At 40.1% G+C, this 21,874-nt stretch overlaps 1 protein-coding gene across 7 annotated transcripts in view; it reads right to left on the bottom strand.

Moving 5' to 3' along the window:
* The window catches only part of TENM2 (teneurin transmembrane protein 2), a 547,941-nt gene that overhangs the window by 183,177 nt on the left and 342,890 nt on the right, over positions 1-21,874 (bottom strand). For 4 of the 7 annotated variants that reach the window (XM_072872166.1, XM_072872165.1, XM_072872168.1 and 1 more), the window contains one exon: positions 3,534-3,749. In XM_072872166.1, the coding sequence (XP_072728267.1) occupies positions 3,534-3,749 (216 nt within the window). Of the gene's footprint in view, positions 1-3,533; positions 3,769-21,874 lie in introns of all 7 variants that reach the window. The other 3 variants (XM_072872162.1, XM_072872163.1, XM_072872164.1) reach the window with 1 other exon arrangement.

Genomic DNA, 21,874 nt, shown 5'->3' with positions numbered 1-21,874 from the left:
CTTACTTTACATCACAAAGAAAATAAAACAAATGTGATTAACCTCCCCCATCAATATTGAAACAAGAGGGAGGTGGAGGTGGAGAAGAGGTGGAGAAAGGATATATTTGGAAAATGTGCTGTCTCCAAACAGTCTGAATTTAGCCCAAACTGCCTTAGACAGCAAAGGAAAGAAGGGAAGGGAAAAACATTCTTACCAGAAAAAAAATAACAACATGCAGACACACGTTGTATTATTCAATTATTTCACTGCTCAGTACTGTTAGATAAAGAGACATCTGGAATCTAAATTGTGATCTGAGTTTTGTAGTGCTGACATAAAGCATTCCCTCCAGACAGCTCAGGTACTGCTTTTTGTTTCATAATCAGTAATGTGACCACATGCACATTAATTTCATTTGAGAGCAGAATCTACTGAAGGTAACTGAAAGGTGAAAACTAAAAGTTGTAAAACTCATTCCTGATAAAGCAGGTGCTGTCAGTGTTGGCTTTGTCTCCTTAGCACCCCACTACCGAGATTAATAAACTGACAACAACAACAAAATAATTAGAGAGTAGTGCACTGTGAAGAGGCAGTATAAGAGGGATCAATGTTTCACAACAAGGCAAAGCTATAAAGTAAAGGCCGAACTAAAAAGTTAGCAAAAAGATGTCATTCTTTTTTGTGGCTACTGATATGAATTTAGATGAAATACCAGTTTTAAAGTGAAGGAATTACAAGCTAATTCTGGAAGTCTCCAATGATTCTGCAGGCATTAATTTCAGCAAAACTCTGCAAACCAGAAAAAAAAGATCATCATCTTCTGAGTTAATATTCTTGTGATGAAACTTGTCATCAAGATCTGTCAGGTGTGTAATTTCAGCAAAGAAGAAAAATTGATCCTGAAGCAACTCTGGAATAGTCTTAGAACACAGAAATCCTGTCAGGATATTTTCTAATATCTTAATGCTTGCCTATGACAAACCTATCTATGGAAAAGCTCCAATTAACTGCCGGGTATCTTGCAACCTCCAAAAATAACAGTATTCACAAAGTAACCTTTTGTCATCAACATGAATACATATATATTCCCAGAGGTTTTATGATAAAAAATAGAAAAGGAAAAGAAGCAAAATTAGTAACGGAATTGATAGCCTCCACATACAGGGAATAGGCACAAAATCAGACAGGAAAAGAAAAACAGCCAGGCAAATGCCCAGTCCTGTTTCTCAGGGATGCCAGTATTACGACAAAGAATAACTTTGTGAATATCCCAAGGAATTTCCTCCCTATAAAGTGTTTGGTAAATTGGGACAATCCCATCAGAAATGACATATTTCAGGTACTGTACCCAAGAACAACTTCATATGAAAACAGATAGACAAGGAACACTAGGGGGTTACTCAACACTAGAATTAAAAGTACATTATAATCCTGTGGGCCATGAACCACACAGCAACAACTGGCCCAGGCTGAATAGGACCCACATCTTTACCTTGTAGTTCTTAGCAATAAATACCAAATCCAGGATGCCAACGTTAAGTTCTAAATAGTAGCAGATGCTCTCACAGAAGCAGCAGTTAAGAGCCAAGGTTCACTCTTAATATTTTTTTTGGCCAAAGTTAGCTCCAAAGTTAGCTCCTTTCTCTTTTTGGACATTTCAGGCTTCAGATAACTTGTATTTACTTTTCAGGCCCCCCACTTCTTCATAGCACCCATGTTACCATTTTAGCAAAGCAGAGCAATTCCATTCCAAAACTGGGCACAGGAGCACAGACTGGGCACGCACTCCTTGCTCCTTTCAGTCTCATTTGTTCCCCATGGTGCTACAACCACTGATTAACTGCTGGATAACACAGCCTGGGTGTTGTAAGCTTCAATCCAGCTATACCAACACCTCCCAGAGCTCCAAACCAGAAGGCGGTCTTTAATCAAACTCTGGGAGGGACTAGGCTGAGACTGCACAGTGGTGTAACTATACCATACCTAGCTGCTCTGGGTAATCCAGCAGAGCGGCATTAAATTCCTGGAAGGCCACAATTCAAATGTAACATCTCAGAAGCTGTAGCAACCTCCTATAGCAACCTAAGTGTAGCTGTAACACTTCACTTTAGGGCAGTGATCATGCCCCTGTACTCAGCACTGGTGAGGCCGCACCTCAAATACTGTGTTCAGTTTTGGGCCCCCCACCACAAGAGAGACATTGAGGTGCTGAAGCGTGTCCAGAGAAGGGCAACGAAGCTGGGGAAGGGTCTGGAGCACAAGTCTGATGAGGAGCGGCTGAGGGAACTGGGGTTGTTTAGCCTGGAGAAAAGGAGGCTCAGGGGAGACCTTATCGCTTTCTACAACTACCTGAAAGGGGGTTGTAGAGAGGTGGGGGTCGGTCTCTTCTCCCAGGTAACAAGTGATAGGACGAGAAGAAATGGCCTCAAGTTGTGCCAGGGGAGGTTTAGACTGGGTATTAGGAAATTTTACTTCACTGAAAGGGTTGTCAAGCATTGGAACAGGCTGCCCAGGGAAGTGGTTGAGTCGCCATCCCTGGAAGTATTTAAAAGACGTTTGGATGAGGTGATTATGGACATGGTGTAGTGGTGGTCTTGGTAGTGTTAGGTTTATGGTTGGACTCGATGATCTTAAAGGTCTTTTCCAACCTATACGATTCTGTGATTCTGTGATTCTGTGATTCTGTGAATCAAGCAGCTGAAACCACGGTATGAGTCAGTGTTACACGCAGTCCAGCTCCTCTACCTGTTTGCTGTGTTTACAGCTATCTGGGCAAGCAAGAACACTCCACTATTCCAATCACTTTTTTTAGCACCACAATAGCTAATTTTAAATGCTGGGAGATCAGCTCTGCCACTCCGCTATTTGAAGCACAAGTTAAATATGTTTGACGTTCCATATCCCAAATGACAACAAACCAGAATATTTAGAACTGCAGCATGTCAGGCATTTATTTATTTATTTATCTGGCAGGCCTAAGTGCTGCACCTTTTCATTTATATGCAACTGTTTGCCCCACGGGCATCAAGCTGTTAACACGTACAGAAGAGATTAAAATGAGCTTGCATGCTGGATGAAATATAAATTAAAATTATAGTACTGTCAGTCTTGAATCTGGGATTTTTTCTCAAGGTCTCCCAAAATGCATAATTTCAAATGAGCCTCTGTTTGTTACTTCAGGAAAGGCAAAATGTATAATTTTTCAGCAACACAGTCAATATGAATTATAAGTAAGTTGTCCCTGAGCCTGTGAGTAAAATATGCTGTACTAATACCATGAGTCATGTACACAGGGATGGCCCAAATGAATAAAATGCTTTAAAATGGGACATGTGAACAGAGAGATGTCCACCTGTCTACCTTCCAATGCAAAGCACATCAGAGGCTTGTAGGTATTCTAATGTCAGTAACTCCCAATGCTGTGTCAGCCAAAACCATTGTTGACGCAAAGCAAATGAAACCCCACCTCCTAACGAGCCAAATGGTTTTCTCTGTGCAATGCAGAGGACTGCGCAGTGGCACCCCCAGGGGTGTCCATCCATGCGACCCACCTGGTCTCGAGCGGGACGTTGCTGTTGAGCACCCAGCTGTCCTGGAGCTGCACGGACTCGGGGGTGGTGGCCAGGTCATTGGGCACTGGCGCAGGCGCGTGGATCTGGTTCCGGCGATTTGTGAGCGAGTTCCTGTTGAGGGAGTTGGCAGAGGAATGATGATGGGACAGTGAATGGTTGTGAGGAGGAGGGAGAGGTGGCCTCAGCGTTGACTGGCTGTGATGATTTGAAGGGCCTAAAATAGAAAAGAAAAATAAATCACAAACGTGTGTTGATGATACTATTCTCCTTGGCATTTTCAAGGGATCACTGCCTGGAAAAAAAGCCAAACCCTGCAAACAGGAAACTAAGCCTGCATGCCTTTTGGACCTGTAGGCATTAAAACATGGTTAAATCAGATCAGTCATTATTAGAGATCAGAGATTAAAACAGTGCTTCGAGGATGCTCAGTTGGGATGTTCACGAAGACTATGTTTACATTTAAAAATACTCTTTTATGGATTCTCCCTGGAGAAAGGCTCCTCTGTGGAGGAGCCAGGACAGTAATCTAGCTTGACCATTCTGTACATCCACCCAGAGGAACTTTTTCCTCCCTGTTTCTAGCAGGGACTTTAAGGAGATGAACTTTAATGGATTAAAAACAGCTTTTGAGAATACGGTCTTTAGGCTTCTACAAAACTTAATCAGAGATCTCAATCTGCTTTCACTCACTGTTATTTTACCAATCAATCAGCTTCATATGAACAGTATTTGTGCCAGTGAAAGAAGATTAAACTCCAAATATGAAAAGAGAGCAACTATGCAATGATGGTATCTTTCATGTTATTCCATGTGATCAGGATTTAGCCTGTATTTTTTCTATTTAGCAATGCCACAAACACACACCAAGATCTGAAAATTATGCTACTCTTTCAGCCTCTTTCACTGAAAATGACAGATGATGTTTTTTAGAGATAAAGGATATACACTTTTCTCCTTCTTTGAGTACTGACATGTTTGCATTGATAATGAAAATAATTTTTTCTAATCAATAAGGCAAGTGGATTAAATAAAAATCACATTAGAAGAAAATAGAATAAGCAGGTGTCATTCTAGCGTAGTCAGTTTTCTAAACATAAATGCAGAATGGTAAGTAAGTTTAAGTGCAATTCCATACGTTGCAATAATTTGCTTCTAATAAAAAATAGTGAGAAATTAAAGAAAACAAACACTGTAAGTGTATTATGAACTGCATGCTTTAGTCATTATATCAAGTTGTAGTTTTCTAGTGAACAATAATCAAGAAAAAGTAATATTAGTGAAATTATAATTATAATGATGTATGTTTTTAGAAACTGAAGCACATTCTGTACTTAATGAATCAAACAATAAAAGGAAACATCACAAGGGGAAACCATTTGCAGCTAGACTGATCTATTTTTATATGAAACAATGAAGTATAGAAAAACTGCTAAACTGATCAATTAACTGTAAGTTAATTAAGGCCAATATTTAAAAAAGAAAAAAAACCAAATCCACCCAAAAAACCAAGAAACCGTTCAAGGGGGGCTAATCCCAATTGAGAATCAGGCCACCCAGCCTTCTGAATGCTTTCAGGCTTCTGAATGCTGAAATTCTTATCAAAACACCTTTCATAATCAGGGGGATATTTTAGACTCTCGGGTTAAGCCATCCAAGAGAGGAGAAGTAACTGTCTCTTTTCTTTTGCATGGGGAAAACCACACGATACTGCAGCTCAAACACTGGCGATCAGAGGGGCGAGCTGGCACGGCTCCCCGAGCTGCAGCCAGTGACTGTGTCCTGCCTGGTCCCGAGCACCCCTGGGACCATCTCCTCCCTGGCACTGCTCTGCCAACTGCCCGCCCCAGGGAAAAGCAATGAAAACGTCTACTTCTAACAGCAATACAACCAGGGAACAGAAAGACAACAGAGTTTTTTGGAGAGAGATCATTAATTTTCGTAAGCATTTCTGTGGGCCTGGGGAAGCACAGGGCAACGAAGAAGAGACAGACGTTTACTGGGGCTTGTGCAACGCAAGTAGAAGTTGTCCTGTAACCAGAAACTTTAATAAAGGAATGATAATAAATTCTGCATCCTTCACATGCTGCTTTAAATCTGCACAGAAGTTTCTTTATCTTCTTTGAAGGTCTGTTGCCTGAATGCTCACCCTATGGTAGTGTCAACTGCTTTAAATACAAAGACACCGTTCATGAACACATCCTAAATTTTAGGGCCATCATATGTGCTGCTCTCCTCACTATCCTTGCCTCAGCTACGTCTTACCTAAGCTTGAAAGAGACTGTTTAGCCCAGCAAACTTTGCATTTAAAGCCCCTGTTTGGACCTCCTAAAACATAAATGTCTAATCTACGCTAGGTCCTGTGCAATTCCCGAACAGCATGTGGAGTAAGACACAGCAGGAAGAAAATATGTTTGGACAATATCCACACACATAGAAGCTTAAGTGGAATTACTCTCCTAGTCTGTGTTCTGGCTTTAAACAAAGCATGTTTGGATTTCAATAAGTGGATATTTATGAGTGATGAAATACAAACGTGTGCCCTTGTGCTAAAAATTACTTCAGAAGATTCACATGCTTCATATTTTCTCAACTTACTTCAGATGCAGCGTTTCCTTTTGGACTATAAATATGGAAAAGTCATACCCACATAAACAAAAAAGTTCTGCTCCGAGAGACACAGTAGCGCCAGCTATATAAAGAATCTGACCCTTGCAACCACAAAATCACAGAGGCTGTTCTTAAAAGTGAGCCAACTACACATCAATAAGAATGAACAGAATTTCTGTAAGATTAAGGAAGCAAGAACTGAATTCAAGTTATCACGAATTAATTTAATCTGCCTCAAGACTCAGTTCCCACCCAGTAAATAAAATGTACTGCACAAAATAAGCTGTGCATAAGTAACTGAACATATACTGCAGCTGCAAAACCTCAGAAATCTGGTGTAAAATGAATATAGCATTTAATATAGAATAATAAAACAAATACCAATATCAATGTTATATAGATATTATATAGTTTATATTAAAACATATAAAAGTTTATATATATAAAAAGTACTAACTAGGGAGCATGCACACACACTCATGTATATATGAGAGAGAGAAAAGCTTAATATGCTGCTTCTTCATAAACCTGTCTAAATGAATCAAAAGCAGAAGCTGAACACCATTGAACTTGCCAGGGATATAAAACTGGATTCACATCTGAACATCTGAGCACTTCTGTATGAGCATCTTTGCCTAAATTAAAACTTCAACAGCAGTACCTGCAAATCTGCTGAGCTCAGAAGTGCAGAAAAGTAAATCATTTGTCCCATAATAAAAGATCAGCAGCCTAAAGGACTGGCACAACGTATCTTAGAATATGACATGCTCTGTGGCCTCTTGCCGATTGCTTTATTATTTGGAAGCTTAAACATAATTAAGTGTCTTGATGGAGTACATCTGGCTTTTTACATCAGGAAAGAGATTTTATTTTTTATATAGCAGTTGCCAATATTGGTTTGGGGAAAAATACTGAGGAAATTATGCCTTTTCTCAATTATTACATGAATTAGGGGTTTCACCAGAATACACTATACATTCTCAAACATTTAGGATTTAAGGAGAAGCCTCTTAAAACCACAATGAAAATCAGAGAACTGGAAATCTGAAATACTGGTACCCTCCAGGTTTTGGCTTTTTTATTTTTTAATTTCTGATTTAAATTCACAAATAGACAAACATACCTAATTCTAATGAATTTTAGTACACATTGATTGTGCTGAGTACTTCTGAAAAATCAGGGCCTGATGACCATATAATCAACACATGATTCTTCAAGAGATCTTACTGCAGTCAAGAGTATCAGCAATGCTCATTTCAAATGTTCAAATTAGAAGCGGAGTGAGGATAAATTGTGTTCTAATTAAGTAATCTGAGAATACAAAGCCTGATCTACATATCTTTGAAGTAGTCATAAGCTATCCAGTTGGCTTATTTGGGTTTAATCAGAACCAAAATGCCAAAAAAGAAAAAAAAAATGTTTTGCTCTGTTCATGCTTTTATCCAGTAAAACAATTAAACAACTCAGGCTAGCACAGAAGTAAAATTCAGCTAAAGAAAGATGCAAAATAGCACTTGTCTCCCTAAAAACAAACAAACAAAAAACCACCAAAAAACTAACCCTGAGCATAATCCTGTCACTATGGTCTTCTCTTCTTTTGCATACACAAGAGAGAGTAAGGGATCTGCAGCCCAACGTACAACCCCATAGCTATTGCCCTGCTGTGCACGATGCAGGGTGAAAGCAGGGGTGCCTTGGGAAGCGCTGTGTGATGGGCAGCTGCTGCAGATCCTTCGGGAGCCTGTGCCGCTGCATTGTAACAGTCTTATTCTGGCACAAGCCTGGCAACCTCAGGGATCAGGAAAAGCCACTGGATGTCACAGCGTTATGGGTGCAACAGTGATGGCTGCTTGCTCCTGAGCATGCACTTCCAACCACCACTTCTCAGCTATTTTTGCAGTTCAAATGTTGCCTAGAATATGAAGTGAAACTTCAGCACAGCTTTAACACGGTCAAATTATTCTTCAAAGTTCTTCCAAGGCTTTGGTACACTCACTTAACACATGCACTAAATCCATGCAACCCAACGATCTGAGGAGAACAAGTTAATCTCCCACCTCAGAGATTAAATTCAAAGCAGAATCAGCAGCATCCCTAATCTAAGCAAAGCAATCGCTTCCCTGCATCCCGGTTCTTTGTCATTACTACCTAAAAAAAGTAGATTCTATCTTAGTTGTGCTGAATTAGCTTCTGTGCCATGATTAAATGCTAAAGAGACACATAAACACCTCCTCTTCAATCCCTTTCACAAAAGAACTAAAAGAAAAAAACCCAAACATATATTACTTTTCTGAAATGAACAATGATGCAGCTATTTCCTTATACATCTAAACAATGCAAATATTGAACACAAAAAAGATAACAAAGCTGATGCATTGAAAGAAAAAATGAATTAAGTAAACCCACAGAAAATCCTTGTTAGCCAGCATTAGAAACCCAGTCTTCAGTATTCCTAGTTCTTTATTCAAATGACTCTACCACCCTGTTTTCTCAAGGAAACCACATCATCTGCTATCACAATGAGTAACAGGTTTTTCACAGAACCACAGGGCCACCTTCCAAGCTAAATTCATCTTCAAAGGCAAATCACATTACACAGTCAGGAAGAAAAGAAAGCATTGAAACACCCAGGAATATAATACAGTATCACAAGGAGCTGCCGTCTCCATGGCCAGCTTTCACCCTGGGATTTCAGCCTTCGTTTGAGTTTGGCGGGGTGGGACCAGGGTTCCTTCCCAAGCAATATAGACTCTGTTTTATGCTATGTCTGCTTCAGTTCTTCTGTTCGTTTGCTTTAATTCTCTAAATTATTTTGTGCAAGGCCATAGTTAAATGGAATCTAAATGTTCTGAAAATGTTTTCAACATATGCTGTAAAGAAGCAAGTTATCTCACTCATAACCACGGATATCATTAACTCTCTCTCTTGTTGTTCGAAACCCAAAACATTTGCCAGGTGTTCCTTCTTTTGTCCGCATGTTTTTACAGTGTTTGAGGCAAGAATAGGTTGAATGACTGGCTGTCATCCCAGACTGTACATTTCAAACTGAAAATTCAGTAAATGTGTGGTATAAAATTGTAAGTCACTTATCAGTCTCTGCCAGTGCACTGCAGCCATCTCCTCAGCACAATATTAGAACAGAAAATTAAATGTTGCTGTGGCAAAAAAGAAACAACAAAAAACCAAACAAAAAATACCCCATTGCTTACCCACAATATCCAGATAATCACAGAAAAGGGGAAAGGTGGTTTAATGGATAAAGTCTAGGACTTTGTCATAGTTTCTATATTCCACTCTGACTGAGGCAACCCTTGAGCGATTGTGGCCGAATCACTTGTTATCTGTAAGCGTCTTTATCCATATCCTTCGCAGGAGCACTGAAGGTAAATTACCTTACCACTTACAAGGCAATCAGATACTACTGCAGCATGAGCCAGTCAAATGTTTTGTGTCTGTGGCTCCCAGCCTGCGGGGCACGAGTTCATCGCGTGGGAGGCAGAAGCAGCAGAACCAAATTAACTCTGCCAGACGTGAGTTGTTGCTGTGTACACAGAGTGCGATGGCTACTCCGTCACGCTCCCGAAACCAGAGGTGCCGAGATGCTCTGTGCAGATGTCCAAGTGCATCAGCCTGCTTGGAGCAGGAATATTAGCTTGTTCTCAGCATTGCTGGAGCCAAAGAAATGGCAGATTTGGTCTTTGTACCGGATGGGTTGGTTGGTTGTGAAAAAGTGGTGTGCATACTCATGTAAGCAAAGTCAAAGAAGTAGGACCCTTCACCACAGGGTTTACAGTCATATAACCAATCTTCTCACATGAGGGTCACCTACAAAAAGGTTAAAAACCACTGCCCTACAAAATAGTATTATCTGAGATACCATGTACTAATTGTATTTGCTGAAATACATCACTTAAATATTCATTATCACACTGCATGAGGTGCACTGGCTGCATAAAATAATGGCTAGTCAATGGCAAAACATATAGCTTTAACAATAATGTCTTATGTGGACTCAGTGCCCTGTGATACTTTTATATATGTGTATATGCGTGTGTATATATATAAAGACAAGCATACTATTTCCATTTTTACATATCATAAAAATGAGTCAGAGGTTAAAGAAAAGAGTCTTCTTTCCAATTAAAAAACAACCCATGCATTTCACATCTTTTCCAATCAACCTTTTCATTTAGTTTTCCAATAATGAAATAGATATAAAACATATTTCATCGAGACTAAAGGTGTATTTATCTTCTTTAGCTTAGATATACGACTTTTGTCTGAAGAAGGCACTGATGTAAGAAGAACTAAAAAGAAAAGCATACATATATATTTCTAAGCAATAAAGTTCATCATTACCATCATAATTACCATGGAACATTTTAGTGCAGAATGCTAAATATTGCTCTACAGACTTGGTTCAGTAGAATGGGAAAGAGTTGAACCCTATCTAGAGGCTTACACAAACCCTCTCCAAAGCTTACACAATCTGATACACCGAGAATCACACCAAAGAGAAAGTGAAGACATACATTTTTCTGAACAACATACAGAAACTTGTGAACAGAAATATTTAGGCCAGCATTGTAAGCCTGGTGACATTTTCCAGATCGGAGTACAGCTTGAAAACTGCTCTTTCCCTGGATGGTCCAATGGGGAGCCTGAAAATTTTCATAGTGACATAAGAATAATTGTACTGTAATTTCCAATTCATTGTGAGTCTGGAGTCAGGTGCAACAGAAAGTCATCCCCGAAGCTGTTACAGCAGTACTTTGGATTTTACATAACCTAGTCAGCTAGCACACAAAGCTGTTTTCCAAGGGGGCAAAAGAAATGCTAGTCACAGGTGTTTTAATGCAATACATTATCTTGATTCTTTCAGAAACATCACAGAATGTATTACACATTGTCCAAAAGAATCTTTTTTCTTTTTTGGTTAAACCTAACCTCATAAAAAATTTACACAAGAGTCTCTCAAAACAAATTACTGAAAGTAACCGCGTCAGAGAGAAGATCTAATAGGAGACTGAGATCTCAGCAATGCCTAGGTGAGCTTTTTAATAAATCACCCTTCCAGGTACTGCAGATCCTTTAAGAAGGAAAGGTCTATCAGCAGAGTAACGATTTTGAATTCTTCTGTTGTTCTAAGAGTCTGCAATGTCAAATCTCACCACTGAGAAGTTTGGCAGCTGAACTATTAAGGAAACTAAGTATATTGAACATGGCTTTCAGCATCAAGTAATTTCTCTGTTTCTCAGACAATATTATCATCACTTCCCAGCAGCACTAACTTTTGTCAACTGCTGAATTTTTTTCTTATTCCATCTACTGCCTTGGGATGATTCAACATAATGTATAATGCACACCAATCTAGAATTTTTTCAGTTCAACAGCAGTATCAACAAAAATACACTAGTTTTCTTGTTTAAAAGAAAAAAAAAAGTTCTATCTTACTACAATGCTCTTCCATGGGTTTTCAGGGTTAGAGCACTTTTTTCAGGAACATTTACATTATCCCTTCAGCCCAAAGACAGCATGAAAATAATAATTAAATACAGTTTTTCCTTTAGGCCAAACCACCTGATAATCAAATGGTGGAAATAAACCCTGATATATAAGAATCGTTAACATGAAGACTTACTAACACATACCAGCAAATACAAGGTTCCTGGAGGAGCTTCCTGGGACAATTCAATTTCACAGCTTCTGGGAAGCCAGTTATGTACTACCTGGACCATCTGTTTCTCAACACGTAGAAGAGGTAAAAATAAGTTGTGCAGACTATATGGAAAAAGTAAGAGGAATGTTGCATAATGCTGGAGTAAAGAAAAGCATATATCATGCAATGTATATGTTGCATTGAATCACACTTTTCAATAGGTTATTTCTCTTTTTAAAAGCGGGCAAGATACAAATAAGTACAAGAAAGAAACGAGCATTTGTCCGTCTCCAGGGTACTGCAAGCTGCAATGCTACATGGCTGGCATTTCTTCCATAGGCAGTGGAATTTGGTTTGAATTCTCTATTGGTTGGTATCGGACAAAAAAGGAAGTCACAAACCATTCAAATAAGAGGTCCTGTCAAAGTTGCCTGACTTTTCAAGGTACCAGAGAGGTTAACTTCAGCTACCACAAACAACAGGTTCTGTTATTCAGAATATGAAACCATGGGTTAATGAGTAAAAATACAGGGTATCATAAGGTGTTGTATGAAAGCCCTCACACAGTTTATCACTCGGCAGCAAATGAGCCAACATTAAGCCAGCAGTTCTTATAAAAGTTTTTAATTAGAGTTTTTAGTGTGTGAAGGGAAAAAACCCCCAAACTAAAAAACAATCATACCCCCCCCCGTCACACACGATAAAACAGAAAAATCAATACAAGAGAATTTCAGCTACGAAGATGATCGGTCTGTGTCACCAGGCGCTGCAGCCGGGCTATAGCTTCTCGAGATATGATGGCTGGTGCGACTGGCTTGCCGGGGCTGATCCCAGTCCCCATCCCCTACGGCCTCGGTGCCGCGCGGGTGCCTGGTGAACTACCGGCCGTGAGCCTCGGCGCGGCAGAGCTAACGGGGGGCCAAGCCCCCGCGGATGCCAGCGGGCATCGCCCAGGGATCAAAGGGCTCCGAGCGCAGGGCAGGGCGGAGCCACCAGCGCGGCTGAGCTGAGGCCAGGCCAGCGTGGGGAACGCCGGCGCCGGTCTGGGAACCATCTCCCCGCACCAGCCCCACGCTGCGTCCCCGCTAGTGCCCGAGGGGCAAGGTGCGCTGCCTCACGCACAGCTTCATGCTAACGGCAAAACAGCTTTCAGCCTGCAGCTGGCCTTCAGTCAGCTCGGCGACCAGGAAAATTAACTGCCTCATCATTGTGACGAGGCACCCACTGAGTTTAGACTGTCCAGCAATCCTCTCAATAGTACCCCATCAAATACTTAACTGCTGCTGTATTTACCACGAACAAATTTACTGCAAGCTAGAAAAACGCTCTCTAGCAAAGAAGAAATGAAGCAGCCCACTGAAAACTTTGACTGGCTGGAAAAGACCAAGTGTTGTCTTATCTAAATAGCATTACCAACACCTTGCAGAAACTTAAGCCTCATCAAGACATTAAACCTCAGCGCAACTCTCTACTATGTGAGCTTGAAGAGGCTCTCAGAACAAGGCTGTGGGTCTTTTTTCTTTTTTTTTATTTTTCATTTTATAAAATACACCTGTCTATTCACTTACAATCAGTGAAAAAGAAAACACCGTCACTACTCTTCCCCTGGGACTGTGCTGCTCGCTTATCTGACATCCTCTGCCCAGTTTACCCAGCCTACCTCTGATACCATAATTACAATGCAACTATAAGCTTTGGGCTGCCACTTTAAATATGTGCTGTTCTTACTTACTTCTCCAGCATGGAGAAGGCAATCGAATTTACAACCTGAAGAGACTGTGTAATCATACTGGCAGACACCAAACAATGAAGTGGTCCCACATTACCAGAACAAACAGAACATAGGGGAAGTGTAATGTCTTTTGGCAATGCTTCTTGTTCCCCGGGTCAAGGGGAGAGCGAATAGCACAGTCCTACCCATTACCTATATGGCATGCATCTTTGGAAACACAGCTTCACCCCAGGTACTCAGATCAACATCATCTTTACCTGTCCTTCTTTGTCTCAAGGCCATGATTTTATTTTTCTGAGAAGACCAGCAATGCAAAGACACTCAAGTAAAGAGCCATAGAAATATGGTATTAATGGAGCAATGAGGGAACAGATCACATTTTCTATTTAAGGTATAAAAACAGCTATGATAACTGAATTATATAGTGTTTCTTTCTTCGGAATGAGACCACCGCAGTACTAAGTGGAGTTCAGTACTGTGAAAAGAATGAGAGAAAACAGCTCTCAGGTGCAATGCTGTATTCACAATAATGATAGTGGCAATATTAAAGAAGAATTTAAAAATGGGGAAAGAGGATGACCCCAATATTTTACCCAACTAAAGTCATAGGAAACTAAAGAGCAGATAAACACCAGGATTGCAGTTTGGCTAAAACCTCTGGATAAACATCTGCCACCTTGCAAAAATTGCTAACAGCTTTTTATAATGATGAGAAGTAGTCAAAACCTATGTTTGAAATCTCTGCTTTAAAAAGTATATGCAGATTAGCAAGTAATTTGGCCCAATACAAACAGATCAGTAGATGAGAGGAGAAGGTCCTAGACCCCCTCTTCTACACTCTATGCTGTTTGGCTAGCGTAGGGCGGTAAATTTGGACTAAATTTAGTTTGATACACCTGGATCAAGAGTCCCCACCATCCATGTGCTTTGAAGCAGTCTCAAGGAGCGGTTATCGTTTCTACCTCTCATGTCCCCACTAGAAGAGAGAGCCCGCTTGCATCAATTTGGCGAGATACTAATAATTTAGTAGGTGTTAAGTTGCAATTCTGTATTTGAAAAATCCAGTAAGATTAGTTTGGTTTGATATCAAAACTATGATACAGAATGACAGTGCACAATCTTCCTATTTCTAAATTAATATGCAAGAAAAATCTGTGTTTAGTCTTCACGCCTATCCATAAAGGCATGTTCAACACGTCACGGCTTTTCTGCAAGGACCTTTTATCAACCACAATTTCCAAGGAAGATTCAGAAACATAGAAGTCAAGCTTAAGAAATTCCAAAGTCAAGAGGATTTTTTTTTTCCTAAACATCTCTAGTATTTTAAGTGAAAGTTATTTTCATTATATTATTACCAGTAAACTACAGCTATCTATAGTTTTAGGTAGTGGGATACTTATTAGGTGTCCCTACTTAACATGGAATGAACCAAAATGAAATTACTTTTAAAAAATAAACCTTATCTAGCTAAATTGTTGCTGTTAGGTAGCTGTGACTCTCCATGCCAATAACAGTTATCTTAAGAATTAAAAAAAAAAAATTAAGATATCCATTCATTTTTAGTAATTTTCTTGCTACTGGTATGTATGAAAGATTTTCATTTACACTCATTTATCAACTCAGACAACTTCACTAATGGGGAAATTTATTCTAATAACAAAGAATCAAACTGTACCTTGAGAAGGGTATCACAGGTGGGTACATGCATACAGCACCTGCATCAGGAATAAGTATGATCTTTTATCAAACACAACTCTCAAAAATTTTGGTTATCTTTGACATAGTCATAAAGGCAGATGGATGCCCAGATAGCAAATATTTTGTTTTAAATTAGTGTTTCTGAAAGAAATATTCACAAACATGGGAAGGCAGAAGAGATGTTAAACTGAATAGTAAAACATGGTGTAGAAAGGGATCATAAAAAGCAGTAACCTTGTACTCTGACAACGTAGACTATGGAGTTTTTATCTGTCAAAACTGCTTGTAGTCAATGGTAAATACACTGAATTGATCAATACCAACAACCACAACGTAATAATAATGATAATACTTAGTGTTCTCCAAAATATCTGCTGTGTGTTCTTTTTAAGGTACTTCATAAATGAAACCTCGTAAGGCAAAGATGTTATCAGAACTTTACAGGCACATAAACTGAAACACAGAGAGTAATGAATTAATATTGAATCATGTGACCCAACCCTAGTCCCCTGGTTTCACCCTGGTCTTTTTCTTCTTACAACAGGCCTTCCTCATCTGGCACATACGTTTCTTCAGTCATAACAAATTAAAACACATGAAAACTAATTCCTGTGGGTGCTAACAGAAAGTAACCCATATTTAAGTTTAACTATTATTTCAAACAGATTTGGTTTGGGGTTTTTTTCATGCCGAATATATGAATAATGTACTTCAGTAAGCAGAAACAAATGGGGCAATTTCTACATTGGATAAAGATCTAGAAATGCAGTATCATTCTGTCTGACCTTTTAGCTAGCTGTTAAAAAACAACCATAAAAAAAACCAAAGAAAAACCCCACAGCTGATCATAGATTTTCCAAATGGTACATAACACAAGTCCTATCCATTGGAAAGGATTACATTTTTAAGCTAATGTCTAATTAGTACATTTTAACAGAAATGTAAGAGCAAAAGCTACCCTCTACAGGGCATGCAAGTAAATCATCATTAAAGCTTGAATATTGTTCCATGCATATTTTCTGCACCATAAAAAAGTAGTCTGGAATAAAACAAAAACTACACATCTGTGCAGGATGCTGACAGACATCTTGATACAGTTTCACTATTTCAATTTAGTTGCATATTGTTTGATACAAGCTCAGGGAAATATGGAAGCTGTGCCATGAATGGAGAGGAAGAGAACTAACTTTCTGTTGCCGCACATTGTCTTTTTATTAACTGAGACTCCACAAAACTCTAAATTTATGAAATACTCAAGAAAAATTATTAAATTATTCATCAGTGATAAGACAATTAAGACGCAAACTAAGGAGCAAGTGGAAGCTTGGTCCTGAGGGAGAACAGCTGGTCCTCTCATTAAAAGTACGTTTTGGCAGCAAAATACCCTCTGAACAGAGGGAACCTGCTGCTAAAGCAGCCTCAGAGTCAAATTTAGGAGCAAGTGACAAAGACAGACTCATGTGAAGAGTAAGGTGGGTATACTCTGGGTATCACTGTGTGGCTGGTGCAAGCTGCATACCCCCTGCTTTTGGCAAAAAGGTGCTGTGATTTTATTGCACTTTGGAGCCACAACATTAGATGGTAGCCGCCTCAGCCACTGGGCAACTTTGTGCTGCCGTGTGAAAATACACTGAAGTAAGCTTAAAACTCAAGGAAGGATATTATTTGGACTGAATAAGCCCTTATCTGAGTACGGAATCTAGTGGCGAGGATGGTGTCCGAGTCACTGAGTCACCCTGTGTCCCCACTTCAGATTCCTTGTTTATCAAATAGAAAAGCACTCTGCAGACCCCAGAGGGGTGTTGTGTGGGTAAATGCAGGAAAATTTCATGAGCAGCCTGAGATCTTCTCGGGAGCAGGTACCGTGGACGTGCTGAACATGAGCGTTGTCCAGCCACACAATGGACAACCACCCCCATGGTCAGGAAGGGATATTCCACCTCTGTGGTTGCAATGGTGCAGGTGGTATTGGAAAGAAAAACTTTATGATTGGAAAGAAAAACTTTATGAACTGTATGATGTTAGTGACATGGAAAGCCTTTCAGAGGTGGAAAAGACAAGGAAAAGGAATAAGAAAGGGAAGAGAAAGACAGCACTTTGGCACAATGCCTTTTATGGAGTGAAACAGCACACACAAACACAGCACCATCCTGCTCTAACAGAGTGGTTCATAGTGCCAGAGCTCTGAGGGTGTCTGAAAAACATCATTAAATGCCATTGCTTCCCATTCCTTCTCATCCCTCTCTTTCTGCTGCCTACTATCTTTAGCTTGTGGGTTTTTTCATACTTTCCTTTTGTAGTTTTTATTTCTTTTCCTGTCCTGCCATCCCAGTAATACTGAGTCTGCATAGTTGAGATTTACCCCTCGGCTCACCATCTCTTACAATCTATTCTCAAAGACATCCATCTTAAACTCCTAGTAAAAAAAAACCAAAAACCCATCTCTCATCACAGCATCACAAAGGACTTATTAATTTGTATAACTATATTGCTGAAATACATAATTGGTGACAAGTATGACTTGTGTTCTTTAAACAGAGTATCCTCAAACATGTCTACAGCAATAAAAACTTGCTGTAGCATCCACTGAAACATGAAATTCCCACTCACTGGCACACCTTGTTCTATACATTTGAGAAACTTTTTCAAATAACATAAAGGTTCATAATTTTTTGGTGACATAGGAATGCAAAATCAGATACTTCATCTTAATTTCGTACAATTTTACTTCTTAGTTAGATAAAACACTACTAAGAATTTTCCTCCCTAAATGCCATGCTCTTCTTTCCTGTATTTCCCTATGTGTGTGGAGTGTTACTCCAATTCTTGCATAAGATTCAAACATCTTGCATAACTGGCAGGAATTCTGACATCCCTGCGTAGCAGTCTGTTTCAAAACCTGATTCATCCCATAAAATGTAATAATTTCCACTCCAATCTTTCTGCACCTATTTGTTCACTTGGGTCAGCTGGCAAAATAAACATTTTAGCCTTTCCTACTGCTCCAGATATGTCATACCGAAGTGGGTTTTGCATAAAAAGAAATGGCATGCTACTATCTTTGTAACATTTTTAGGGCCTTAGTTATAAATACTTCAGATGATGCTCTAGACAGGAACTCAAGTGATGCAGATTTCAGCTCTTCACATGAACAGCAGGGAGAGTTACAGATTCAGTTTGAATCGGTCCTATACTAATTTACCCTAGATGATCAAAGAAAAAGGAAACATAGACAAAATTGAATTTCTGAAGTGATGGAATTTATACGTATCGTGTAAACAATTTATTAGGTGCACACAGTTATCAGGGCATATATAGGCAGTGGGCATTCAGGAATACACAGGACAACATCCTGATATACAAAAATGATCCCTGATATACAACAATGATCCCTACCTGCTCAGGAACGAATGCTGAGCAGGTGAAGGAAATAAATCCTGCTGGCCCTGAGCTGGGCTCCCAGCAGAGCCGCTGTGCGAGCAGCAGGAACTGGGCTGCCAGGGCAGGGGGCAGGCATACCCCCTGGCTTTGGGCAGCGTCAGACCCCCATGGCCCAGAGCCACAGAGGCGACAGGGGAGGAAAGAGGAGTTAGCAGGAACATTGCTGGGAGGAGGAGGAGAGGACCGGGGTGGCAAAGGCAGCGGAGCAGTCACCTCCCCGAGGTGCCGAGTGCTGCACCTTTCTCAGGTGAGAGGGAGCTACAAGGAGACGGGAACCACGAGAGCAGAGCAGGCAAGCTGAAAAGGCAGGAAAAGAAAAAGGTCCAGAGCTCCTCCAAGACAGTTTGCGTTTCTCTTCAGGCAAGGTTCACGGTAAATTAAAAGAGAGGGAAACAACCAGGAGAGCTGTCAAGGACAGGACAAGGGAATTGCCTAGGCAGGAGGAATGCAGTATTGAACAGGGTAAACTCTAACTACACACTTTAGACATATCTATATAGCTATATCACACATAGCTACATCACATACTGTAGACATATCTGTACCTGTAATTACCTGTAAATACCTACCTGTCTTTTATTGATTAGTGCTACAAATGTGCAGCACCTCGTGTAACATACACCTTTTCCCTCAGTCCTAGTAATACTATCTTGTTTCCAAATTCAGAGATGTTACAGGAAGTCCTATGACATATACTTCTTAAAACTCAGTACTATTTCAGAGGGTTTTAAAAATAGGGAGCTATCCTGGTTTCGGCTGGGATAGAGGTAATTTCCTTCCTAGTAGCTGGTATAGCACTGTGTTTTGGATTTAGGATGAGAATAATGTTGATAACACACTGATGTTTTAGGTGTTGCTAAGTAGTGCTTACACTAAGTCAAGGACTTGTCAGCTTCCCGTGCTCTGCCAGGCACACAAGAAGCTGGGAGGGGGCACAGCCAGGACAGCCGACCCAGACTGGCCAAAGGGCTATTCCATACCATATGATGTCATGCTCAGTATATAAACTGGGGGGAGCGGGCCGGGGAGCAGTGATCACTGCTCGGGGACGGGCTGGGCATCGGTGGTGAGCAATCGCATTGTGCATCACTTGTTTTGTACATTCTTTTATCATCGTTATTATTATTATTTTCTCTTCCTCTGCTGTCCTATTAAACTGTCTTTATCCCAACCCACGGGTTTTACTTTTTTTTCCGATTCTCTCCCCCATCCCACTGGGGCGGAGGGGAGGGTGAGCAAGCGGCTGTGTGGTGCTTAGTTGCTGACTGGGTTTAAACCACGACAGGGGCCAACAGCTATACACCTGTAGTACAGTAAATTTAAAAGATACTTTCATGGACACATCATTGTTTTTTCAACATTGTAGCTTTTGAAAATGAAATTATTTTTCTTTCTCAAGAAGGAGCAGTTTTTGCAAAAAATGCTTCAGCTAAGGAAAAAACCAAACCCATGATCTTAAGCCATGTTAAAGAAATTATTTTAATCCTGCCACTTAGACATACTGTTTGAAGGGTCAACCTCACCCAGAGAAAAGATTGATAAAGGAATTATTTTAACCCCAACACTTAAAGACACCTGTCATGGTTTAACCCCAGCTGGCAACTAAGCCCCACACAGCCACTCACTCACTCCCCCCCGCAGTGGGATGCGGGAGAGAATCAGAAGAGTAAAAGTGAGAAAACTTGTGGGTTGAGATAAAGACAATTTAATAGGCAAAGCAAAAGCCGCGCACGCAAGCAAAGCAAAGCAAGGAATTCATTCACTCCTTCCCATGGGCAGGCAGGTGTTCAGCCATCTCCAGGAAAGCAGGGCTCCATCACACGTAACGGTTACTTGGGAAGACAAACGCCATCACTCTGAACGTCCCCCCTTCCTCCTTCTTCTCCAGCTTTATATGCTGAGCATGATGCCATATGGTGTGGGATATCCCTTTGGGCAGTTGGGGTCAGCTGTCCCAGCCTTGTCCCCTCCCAGCTTCTTGTGCACCCCCAGCCTACTCGCTGGTGGGGTGGGGTGAGAAGCAGAAAAGGCCTTGACTCTGTGAGCACTGCTCAGCAGTAACGAGAACCTCCCTGTGTTATCAACACTGTTTCCAGCACAGATCCAAAACGTAGCCCCATACTAGCTACTATGAAGAAAATTAACTCTATCCCAGTTGAAACCAGCACACACCATCTTTGGAGTTGATCCTATTCAAAGCAAGCAATGACAAGACAAAATTGATAATTCTATATATTCTATGCTCTTCAAAATATAGATTGTTGTTTCCTAACTAACATAAACAGATCTGTCTCTTCTTTATGCATTAACAATTAATATGGATCCTGCTTATAGATATCTGTAATGCTTTGGGCTGTATTTATGGTGTGATAACTGTGTCATTTTGAGACACAGGGCACCAAGATGATAGAAAGACTTAGCTGAACTGTTCACTCATGCTCCTTTCTAAGGGACAACACTGTTTTCTTGTTACAAAATACTGCCCCAAGCAATGAAAAGTTTCATAAATCTTTTTCTACCAGTGTTGTCAGCTTCTATTTTTGCCTGTGGCTGAATATGATTATAATCTGTTTTCACCATACAAGAAAACAAAGTGATCCAGAATATAATGACTGGGGAACATTTTGGAGCCCTCCTGAGCTGCAGGGTATTTCCAGCTGCTAGCATAGCTGATAACGGACTTAATAGAGCTAATGATTTCTAATACCGCTAACACAAGGCTATTTTCACAGTGGGTAAATAATGACTCTTTTGTTTTGGAAATAGTTAAGGAGTCATGTAGATGTTTGATAAGTACATGATACGGTATAAATGCAGCAATATTTGGGTAACTAATAGTAGATTATACCATAGCTGGAAGATAATATACTTTTTTGTTTCCTTTTAAGAACTTAAAAGTTTATAACACTGGTAACACCACTGTGACAGCAAGGAGGCTTCACTGTAAACAATTACAAGTAATATTTTAATCTAGGCATAAAAATGCATCCATTTGTTTCAGTGCACTGCATCTTTGTTTTTATGTTGGTAATTAATATTATGAGTCTTTGCTAGAAATAAAATAACAACTAATTGTATAGTAAAAGAAATTTTCTTGAGGGTTGAATGCAAAAACTGCATTGATGGGGCAAACTATGAATACCTTATATGCCCGCAGTATTTTACTTGATCATGACTGTATGG

This window comes from Ciconia boyciana, chromosome 9 (assembly GCF_034638445.1).
Source record: "Ciconia boyciana chromosome 9, ASM3463844v1, whole genome shotgun sequence".
Taxonomy (NCBI): Eukaryota; Metazoa; Chordata; class Aves; order Ciconiiformes; family Ciconiidae; genus Ciconia; species Ciconia boyciana.
The sequence above is the reverse complement of the archived record's forward strand: the minus strand, read 5'-3'. Positions and strand labels throughout refer to the sequence as shown.